This window comes from Carlito syrichta, unplaced genomic scaffold, assembly GCF_000164805.1.
Source record: "Carlito syrichta isolate Samal-C Ts95f unplaced genomic scaffold, Tarsius_syrichta-2.0.1 Scaffold119893, whole genome shotgun sequence".
NCBI lineage: Eukaryota > Metazoa > Chordata > Mammalia > Primates > Tarsiidae > Carlito > Carlito syrichta.
In genome coordinates, this window is record NW_007063989.1 from 8599 (window position 1) to 19501 (window position 10903).

Genomic DNA, 10903 nt, shown 5'->3' on the forward strand with positions numbered 1-10903 from the left:
AATTGCTTTGAAGTTGTTTTATAAATTCTTTTTATTTTCCTCCTTTTGTCTTTGTAATTTTTTGTTTTTAAACAGAGACCAGGTCTCAGTATGCTGCCCAGGCTGTTCTTGAACTTCTTGCCTCAAATGATCCTCCCACCTTGGCCTTCCAAAGTGCTGGGAGTACAGGTATGAACCACCATGCTCAGCCTGTCTTTATAGTTTTATAAGATTCTGTCGTGTTGTTGTTTGATTCCCTCTTCTTTCTCCTTTGTGTGATTGTTTTATAAGAACTATGAGTTTTAGGTGACTGGTTCTCCACTATGACAATGCACCCGCCCACACTGCTGAGTGTTAAGCAGTTTTTGACCAAAACCAACATGACCCCCCTTGCCCCACCCTCCCTATTCACAAGATCTCATGCTGAGTGAGTTTTTTGTTTCTCTGACTGAGAAAAGTCTTCAAAGGGACATTTTGTCAATGTAGAAGAGGTAAAAAACGACAGAAGCATTAAAATGCATAAAAATTGAGGAGTTCAAAAACTGTTTAGAAGAGTGGAAAAAGCATTACCATAAGTGTATTGCACCAAACGGAGAGTGCTTTCAAGGTGACTAAAGTATAGACATGTAAGAATAAATACACAATTTTTTAATTTAAAAAACTGTGAGTTTTATATTTCCATGTGTTTATGTGATAGTGAATATCGGCCTTTAAAATCCCTTTAAAATGTTTGTAGGATCAGCCTAATGATGACAAATTCAGTGCTTACTTGTCTGAAAAGACTATTTCTTCTTCATTTATAAAGACATTCTGGCAGGATATAAAATTTTTTTATGACTATTTTTTTCTGTTTCAGCAGTTCGAAAATGCCATTCTTCTCTGGCCTGCTAGGTTTCTTCTGAAAAATCTGTTAGTCTGATGGGGTTTCCTTTATATGTGACTAGATGCTTTTCATCTTGTTAATTTAAAATTATTTCTTTCACTGACTTTAGTTATTCTGAATAAAATATGCTGTGGTGAAGTCCTTTTTCCAATGTATTTGCTGGGGTTCACTGGGTCTTCTATATCTGGATGTCTAACTCTCTTGCTAGACTTGGGAAGTTTTCAGTGATTATTCCCTGAAATAGGTGTTCTAAACTTTTAAAAAATCTCCCTTGCCCCTTGGGACTATTGCTAATGTATACGTTCAGTTGTTTTATGTAACCCTAGACATCCTAAAGGCTTTGTTCATTTTTAAAATTCATTAAGGAGAACCTATTCAGTAGATGGTGCTGGGAAAACTGGCTGGTCACATGCAGAACACTGAAATAGGACCCCTACCTATCACCATACACAAAAATTAACTCTAAATAGATCAAAGACCTAAATGTAAAACCTCAAACTATAAGAACCTTAGAAAATGCAGAAGACACCCTTATGGAAATTGGAACTGGCAACCAATTCATATCCAGAACCCTAAATGCCCATACCTTAAGAAATAAGATAGATATCAAACTAACAAGCTTCTGCAAAGCAAAAGAAACCATCAAGAGAGCAGGGAGACAGCCCACAGAATGGGAAAAAATATTTGCCAACTGTATATCTGACAAAGGTCTAACATGTAGGATCTACAAGGAACTCAAACGTGCTGAAAGGGAAAAAACAAACAGCCCCTTTAAAAAGTGAGCAAAAGATATGAATAGACACTTCTCAGAAGAAGATATATGGGCAGCCAACAGACAGATGAAAAAGTGCTCAGCCTCACTCATCATCAGAGAAATGCAAATCAAAACCACATTGAGATACCACTTAACCCCAGTAAGAATGGCCATCATTAATAAAACAAACAACAACAGATGCTGGTGAGGATGTGGAGAAAAAGTAACACTTCTACACTGCTGGTGGGAATGCAAACTAGCACAACATTTTTGGAAGACAGTGTGGCAGTTTCTGAAAGAACTAGAAGTTGACCTTCCATATGATCCAGCAATCCCCCTACTGGAAATATACCCAGAGGAACATAAGTAATTCTACAAAAAAGATACCTGCACATGTATGTTTGTTGCAGCTCCATTCACAATAGCAAAAACATGGAACCAACCATGTTGCCCATTGAAGCTGGACTGGATAAAAAAATGTGTTATATATACACAATGGAATATTATACAGCCATAAAGAAGACAACTTGGATGGATTTAGAGTCAATCATACTCAGTGATCTATCATAGAAACAAAGAACAGAATACCATATGTTTTCACTCATAAGCAGACCTTATTGTAATACTATAGGAAAGGGATTGGCAGTAGTGGGAAACTGTCAGGGGAGGGGGGTGGGATTGGCAGTTGAGGGAAAGTGCTAGGGGAAGGAGGGGCATACCTCATCAACAAGGGTATCTTCATAATCAATGTTTGTATACCTAACCCTAAATTGTACCCCACATCTTTATAGTAAAAAATAAATAAATTAAAACAAATTTTTTTCTGACTGGATTATTCAAAAGACCTGTCTTTAAATTTTTAGATTCTTTCCTCTGCTTTGTCTAGTCTATTATTGAAGCTTTTAAATGTATTTTTAATTTCCTTCATTAAATTTTTTTAGTTCCAGAATTTTTTTTAAAGCTATCTATCTCCTTGATAAATTTCTTATTCATTTACTGAATTGATTTTTTCCTCTGAATTGACTTTCTAATTTCTTTGTATTGTTTTTTAGATTTCCCTTGTATCTTGCTGCATTTAAAAAATATCAGTAGTTTGAATTATTGCTGGACAATTATTTTGGTTCTTTGGGGCTGTCATATTTCCCTGCATTTTCATGTTCCTTTTGTCCTTCTGTTAATATTGCACATCTGGTGTAGCAGTAATTTGTTTCAATTGTTTGATATTTCTGCTGCAGGGGGGAATTTTTCTGCAAGATATATGTATGTTGTTTGAGAAGGATATGCTGGCTTTGGTTTGGGGTGCTTGTGTTAGTGTGATCCTTGTTATGACTTCTTCAGAAGTACATAGGGAGTGGTATCTGATTTCCTTGGTGGCTTAGGGTACAGTTACTGAGGTTGCAGTGAAGTTTAATTGGGGACTTGGACATCAACTGAGCCAGTACTTGGGGCCCTGGTGGTGGCAGCATTATAGTAAGTGTGCCTATTTTTAGGCCCCAGAACAGTTTACGCAGGTTCCAGTGTTAGTGGGTCCTGGAGGGATGTTTCTTGGGCCTCCAGGTGGCTTAGAAGCTAGTAGTGGAAGGAGTGGACCAAGGGTGTGGGCAAGTTCTTAGATCACCAGGAAGCTAGTGTGGTACAGGTGATGGCAATAGCAGTGGTGGAGCAACCCACTGAGACTTAGGCAGTCCATGTTGGTATTGCTGGTAGCTGCAATGGGTTCGATGAATTAGTCCCTAGTTCCACAGTTTCCCACAGTAAGGTAGTGGTATTATCTTAATTATTCTTAGAAGAGCTTGGTATTCCCTCTCCCTTCTCTGGCTGTGTGGCGGCTACAGCCATGTCATCTCACACTTGATCTGAGGGTGAAGCACAGCCCAGTGTAATCTCTTAAAATGGCACCTTAGGCCTGTGACCATCAAGGTTAGGATCTCCCCCAGGCAGGCAGTGTGGGAAAAAAAAAACAAAACCTGTTGAGAATGCGGTCTGCTCATGTCTCAGTCTCAACAGAAACCTGCAGCAAGGCAGAAGAGTATGATCTCAGAGATGTATGTCTCCCCTCTGCTTCCCTGGACCAGGGTAGTGGCAGCAGCCATGTCTGTAGATTCCCAGCATCTAGGCTCTCAAAATGATGTCTAGCTGAGGCTACTTTAGGCTTGGATACCTGTGGGATTCTGTGCGGGTTCCCTTTTTGGAGCAATGTCTCTGTACAATCTTTAGACACCCTCAATATGTCAGGTCCAACACCCTAGTGGGCTGAAGGTTTCTCCTGTAGCCAAGACCATAAAAGCCCATTCCAAAGTGTGGTGCCATGGGGGTTTCTCTCTTGCTGTTTCTCCCAGTCCAGGAGATTCTCCCAGTTCTCAATCAGTCCCTAGCCAGCAAGCTGCCTCTCTTTACTTACTTTTAGTGCTTCCCATCTCTTTTCTGATGAATCCTAGCAAACTCTCCTAGATGATCTCTTCAAAATGTATCTATTACTATTCTCATTCCTCTACCTGGAGGAGGCACATAGTAGATGCATCTAGTCTCCATCTTGATCACCTTTCTACTTTTAAAGAGACATAGCATGTTAAAATATTTTTTAGTTCCCTTAGGAATTGTTAGTTCACACTGTCTTTCCAGTCAATAAGTGGTCTGCATTTTAAAAGATTTTAATAAGATGAAAAATATTTGGGGATAAATTTGCAGTAGCCCAATCTCCCATTCTTCCTGTAGTAAAGAAGGCAAAAGCTATTTTATAATAAAGGAAGTCTCCTTCTTTCAACCCTCTTTAGTCTCTGCTACGCTGTGTACTCTCCAGGGATTTCAGAGAATGGGGTTTTAAAAAATGTATTATTCAAAGTTAACAGTTGTTATTTGCAAAATGCTTGTTCCAATAGAAGCTACTCAACCATTACCAGAAAAACTCTTTCATGCACTTGCAGACGATGACACTTTCACTCTCTTTTTAAAAAGTCAATCTTTGTCATCTGTCATACTTCCTTCCCCTCCCTCTACTCTAAGTCCTACCAAAATCTTGGTAGGGAGGCACTTTAGTGGTCATGGAAATGAGCTGTGCACACAACCAGAAAGAAAGAGCCTTAACTTTTTAAATCCTCTTTGACTCACTTTGCACTGTTTCAACCAACACTCCCACGGCCCAACCCTAATCCTTGTCATCACTCTGAATTCAGAAACACAAACACTTCACTCTGACCACAACCACTAGCTCCCCAGGATCCCCCATCGCCTCCATGCCAATGGCCTGAGGGCTACAATGGTTGCCCAGATCTTTGGTTAAGGTTCCAAAGAATACAAACTTTAGAAGGTCAAGCCTCCCTCCTACTAGAAGACTTTTTTTTTCTTAACATTTTGAAATCTTTTGTTTCACGATTACAGGGATGTTTTTCAAGAACAACAGGAGATTAGGGGCAGGTTTCGATGTTTCATAATGAAAAATAAATGGGGCTTGGCAGTCCAGTCTGGTGTTTAAGAGTGTGGAATTCACAGGCTCTAGCTTCATGAGCTGTGGGCCTCAAAGCAAATCACTTCCAGCGTTTAGGGCATTACCTAATTAATTTGCAAACGGAGATGATAAACCCAACTCCTCAGTCTTGTGAAGAAGAGTTTAAATGAGATCATGCTCATAAAAAGCTTCACAGTCTTTCTTTAAAGAGGAAAAATGGAGCTGGGCCAGTTATATTTTAATCCAAATCCAGATAGGTATAGGCAGGTATCAGATGTTCATGTGTACATAATAGCCCATGTGTCTGCACATAGACCCCAGAAGGCACACACAAAAACTATGCATATACTTACATGTAGTCACCCAGTCATGCACACATACACACAAATGTGAATACTCAGTCACACTTCAGGTTGGACACAGAGATACATGCCCTAGACATTCTCCAACTGAAATATCCCAAAGCATGAGTGTACTCATGTTACACACAAAGACAGATGCAGAGACTGGTAGGCATTCAGGCAGAATGGCACGGACACAGACAAACCCCATGAGTCACTCACACATGATATGAACATGTAGACATAAACTGGTATGGTTACCCATGTACCAAGCACAGACACATTTCCCACAAAGACTGGTGCATAAATAAATTTATCATGGCAATCAACATGGATACACTGAAACATACATGCAGAAGACACTCCAAGCATGCAGTCAGAATGACAAACACAGACAGATGTATAAATAAGGATAACTGTGATGGAGGGCATCTAGGAGACTCCACTGGACAAAATGACACAAACATTCAAAAATGCCCAAGGACACAAGGAGGTTAAGGGGAAAGATGATTTGCAGGAAAGGAGAAAGAGAGAAAGACAGAGCTCCAGACACATCCAGAGCAATCAGAGGGTCTACCCTTCTGTACCTAATTCTTTCTTTTTCTTTTCTTTCTTTCTTTCTTTCTTTTTTTTTTTTTTTTTTGAGTACTCTTACACCTAATTCTTAATCCAGCACCACCCTCCTGGAGGCCACCCAGGATTAACTTTTTATGTTCACAGTTTTATGGGGAAATTCTTGTCTGTGCTGAGGAAGAAGGTTACCACAAAATTCTTTTCCCCCTTTTTCAAAGAAAACCTTTGGGGATTCTAGACCTGTAAAAGCCAGGAGGAGACTTAGAGAACATTTCATCCATCTCCTTCGTCTGAAGGATTAATAACAGCTAATATGTACTGAGCACTTACTGCTGTGTACTTCACATGCATTCACCCATACACTCCTCACCTAAAAAGCCTCGTAGGTGACTGCTGTCACTGGCTCCACAAGGCTCAGAGAGAAGTCAGCAGTTCAAGGTCACACCCAGGGTAGGGATAAAGTTAGGATTCCAATCCATGCCTTAACCAAACTCTTAACCACTGAACCATCATCCACAAAGGGAAACTGAGGCACAGCAAAGATACTTTCGTGGGTTCACCACCAGCTAACTCTAGAAGCCAGTACTAAAGCCACTGCCCACTGGGATGTGTCCCTTTCATGTGACTTCAGACAGTGCTCTCTCACTACACATTCCCAGGTGATCAATAAGGCCAAATTCGCTTGCCCTCTCTGTCCCTAGATTCTACATTTCTCCCAATCTGACTTTTCCCATCCCGTCCCTGGTCAACTCATGGCAGCCTGTCTGAACACTCAGTTCCCTACCTGGTGCTAACCTCGTTGAGAGGCCAACTTCTCAAATTACTACCAACTTCCTTTTTAAGAAACAAGGGGAGAGGTAGGACACAGGCTTGGGGCCAGCCCAGGTGCAGGCTGGTGATCAGGATTAGGGGGAACGATATCTGCCAAGCCAGTGTTAATCCTCCTTCCCACCTCTTCTCCTCCAAAATCAACAAACAACTTTACTCTCTCTCCTTTGTTGTCTGCCCTTTGTTCCCACCCCACAGGTCTCAGAGCTCAGCGGTCTAAAACACTTTGAACAAGATGCCAATCCCGGGAGTGCCAAGCTCACCCACCTCCACTTGTCCAAAGTTAGAGACCCTGAGCTAGGGCGCAATCTGGATGATCCAATCATCAGAGCCAGTCCAGGGTTCACCTGGAACTTCTCTTAAGGTCTAGCTGAGGCCAAACTCAGGCCCACATAGGACCAACCTCAGCACCTACCTAATGCTCATGTCAGAGCTTACTGGGGCCGTTAATGATGCCATTCTTACGCCCTCCTGAAGTCAACCTCAGTGACCACCTAGACCAACTCTCATAGACCTCTCGGGACCAGGGGTGGCTCTACTAATATTCTCCTGGCATCAAGTTCAGTGCCAACTTATTTCCCATGATAGCACATACCTGGGAGAAGCACCAATGCCAACATGATGCCCCTCCCTCCACAGACCTACCCAATGCTGACATCAGAACTCATGAATGTAAATCCTGTGCCCACTGCTGATGCCAATCTCAACACCTACCTGCTGCTAAACCTGATGACCTCTTGATTCCCAGGTGAACTAGTCAGTCAGTGAAGGGAGATGAAGAAAGAGTTCTTATCGCAGCTCCCTTGCTTATTACCCATGTGACTGCAAGCAAACGATTTTATGGGGTCTTGACCTGCTCATCTTCAAAGTAAGAATGATGATGAACCAATTTCATTGTTACAAAGATTCAATGAGATCATGCACACAGACTTAATCTTCTTAGAATACAGCAAGTGCTTACCCTAGAGTAACTGTCATTATGAGGGAATAATTTCCCTGAGGGAAGGATAGCAGGGACACTCATCCCTCCTCTGCTCCCACCCATCCCAGTGTCCACCTCAGTTCCCCACACTGGAGTTTAACCCGAATCTCTTCAATAGTTTCCCCTGTCTGCTAATGGTGGGCCCTGACAAACCAGGACTCATCCTGAAAGGAGACTTCACACAGTCTCAAGTATGACCTTCTCCTCCCAAATACTCCATTTCCACTGGTGGAGAAACCAAACCCAGAATGGGGACACTAAGAATCCAGAGTAGGAGAGACAGGAGCGCAAGGCCTTGGGCTTTATGACCTCTCACATATTTACCCTCTGCCCACCCTGTTTTCTGTTCTTGGTATACCCATGTATAAAAATGAAAAACAATAATAACAACAATGATAATATAAATGATACAATAAATCTAGTGGGCTCCCCTAAGGATCTGGGTAGGAAACCAGTGTGGCTCACTATAAATTATAACCCTTGGGACAGTTGGGAATTTCCACCATATCGATGGTTGTTATTACTATTTTCCAAAACCTGGCCAGTCCTACTACTAACTGAGACCATGAGTTACTCTTCTCTGGGTCTGTGGGAAGTTCCACTGGAATGTGGCTCTGGTCGTCTACTCCTTTCCCAACCAGAGATGGGCAGTAGAGGTTTTATGGCACCCACTCTGAGGTGTCAGTGAGGATTTGGGGCATTGAGAGACAGCACTGGGTCAAAGCAAAAGGTACTAATTTCAGGATCCTGCTAGACTTTCTAAACACATCTCCTCCCAGGAGTTCAATATCCACAGTCCTGGGTCTTTCCTTGCCTCAAGACTCTCAAATCCGTATCTCTGGGATCTCCCCCTCCTTAGACCCTTAAAACTATATCCTTCCTCTCTGATAGACCCTCAAATCCACAGCCACACTCCCTGTATCACCCCCATAAAATCTGGACCTTTGGATTCCACTCCTCTGAAACCCCAAATCCACAACTTTGGGGTCCATGCTTACCCTGAGACCCCATTTCCAAATCTCGAAATTGGAAATATTCCCAATTCTTCAGTTCTACAGTTTATTTACTGCCCTTCCTTAAATCCAAACACAGCCCGTGGGGCCTCCCCCTGCTCCCTGGCTGGCTGTGCCCCAAGATAGGCGGGGTGCATGGTAGAGGTGAAATGAATCTATTATATAATCAACCAAAGTTCACCCTTCTCTTTCAAGTAGTATAAAGGCAAACCATTCCAGCTATCACCATCACTGCCACCATGCTGGCCTCAGGGCTGCTCCTGGTGACCTTGCTGGCCTGCCTGATGGTGATGGTCTTGATGTCTGTCTGGCGGCAGAGGAAGATCTGGGGAAAGCTACCTCCCGGACCCACCCCACTGCCCTTCATTGGGAACTACCTGCAGCTGAACACAGAGCAGATGTACAACTCCCTCATGAAGGTGTCACAAGGCAGGCAGATGGGTGGGGTGGGATGGGACGGGACGGAAGCTGCCCAGTTTGGCTGGGGTTTTGTGGCAGGGGATTGACCAGGTTGCACCAGAGACTTAGGAAAGGGGAGTTCTGAAGGTTCAGCATCAGGGTCCTGGGCAGGAAAGACCAGATCTTGGGATGTGCAGCCCCTTGACGGTCAGGATGTGGGAGAAATGCATTCCAGTTTGAGGTCTCGTGACTGGACCCATTCGGGGTAGGGGCTGCTCCTTCTCACCACTCCCACCTATCTCCATCAGATCAGTGAGCGCTATGGCTCTGTGTTCACCATTCACCTGGGGCCCCGGCGGGTCGTGGTGCTGTGTGGATATGACGCAGTCAAGGAGGCTCTGGTGGACCAGGCTGAGGAGTTCGGCGGGCGAGGAGAGCAGGCCACCTTCAACTGGCTCTTCAAAGGCTATGGTGAGGGGGGCTCTAGGGGGGGTAATGGGGGCTGGCAGATTGGTGGCCTCAGTTTCTCCAGCCTTCTCCTCCGACCCGCCTGCCCCCTCACGGCTGTGGCAGAGTCCTTCATTTGGTCTTCTCTCCCCATCACATTCATTGCTGCTCTCCCTCTGTCAGTCAGTGGCTTGTCTTTGTTCTGTGTCCCACTTTCTCCTTGCCTCTCTCTGCCCCTTTCTCCCTGCTCTCTCTCACTGAATGTCTCCTCTTTGCATCCCTTAGAACTTCTTGGGATCTCTGTTTTCAAACTTTTGTCCTCTCTCTCCACTTGTCTTTTTGTCATTCACTCTCGCTCTCGCTCTCACTCTCCTACCACCACCCCAGCCCTCACACCCCTTCTTTCTTCTTCCTGTCATAGAACCTCACACTATTTCTGCTTCAAACCCCCCATGCTTCCATCTCCTGATAACAATCTCTCCTCTTTTCAGACCCTTTCTGTCTCTCTCTTCTCCAGTTTCGTTTGTAAATTGTAACTCTTGGGCCAGTCCCCTGTCAACTGAGACCATGAGTTACTCTTCTCTGGCTCCGGTCTTCTAACCCTTTCCCAAACAGAAGTTCACAATTTCTACTTCTTCCACCCAGATCTCCACATCTCAGTTCTCACCCCCTCCCCCTTTTCCTCTCTGGCTCCTGCTGGATCGCTCCTTCTCCCTCTCTGCCATCCTCTTCCCTTCCACGCCCCTCCCTCCCACGCCCGCCTCTCTCCACTGAGTGTCCCTACCTGTCTCTGTTTTTCTGGACATCTGTCTGTCTTGCCTGTCTGTCTCCTCTTCTGGTTCTCTTCTTCCTACTCGGTCGCTATCTCTTTCCGTATTTCTCTGACCCTGTCTCTTGGGTCCTCTCTCTCTCTTTCGCCTGTGCGCGGTCTGTATCCGTTTCTCTCCCATTTCCACTCTCTGCCCATCCCCACTCTCCACCTCTCGGGAGCCCCTCGAAACTGCAGCCCCGTCGCCCTCGGACCTCTCCCCACCCCCGTGCTTACTCCCAGGCGTGGCGTTCAGCAATGGGGACCGCGCCAAGCAGCTGCGGCGCTTCTCCATCACGACGCTGCGGTACTTCGGCGTGGGCAAGCGCGGCATCGAGGAGCGCATCCAGGAGGAGGCGGGTTTCCTCATCGAGGCCTTCCGGGGCACGCGCGGTGAGCCGGGAGAGGGGTGGGGGAAGGCCCGAGTGCCAGGGCCCGGGACGGGCGCGCG

At 44.7% G+C, this 10903-nt stretch overlaps 1 protein-coding gene across 2 annotated transcripts in view; it reads left to right on the plus strand.

Annotated features, from left to right (window-relative positions):
* The first annotated feature begins 8877 nt into the window (after positions 1-8877).
* LOC103249340 (cytochrome P450 2A13) overlaps positions 8878-10903 on the plus strand; it is a 7295-nt gene continuing 5269 nt past the window's right edge. Inside the window, exons 1-3 of one of the 2 annotated variants that reach the window (XM_008047971.1) lie at positions 8878-9217; positions 9506-9668; positions 10696-10845. In XM_008047971.1, the coding sequence (XP_008046162.1) occupies positions 9038-9217; positions 9506-9668; positions 10696-10845 (493 nt within the window). In that variant the 5' untranslated portion in view covers positions 8878-9037. Of the gene's footprint in view, positions 9228-9505; positions 9669-10695; positions 10846-10903 lie in introns of both variants that reach the window. The other variant, XM_008047972.1, reaches the window with a different exon arrangement.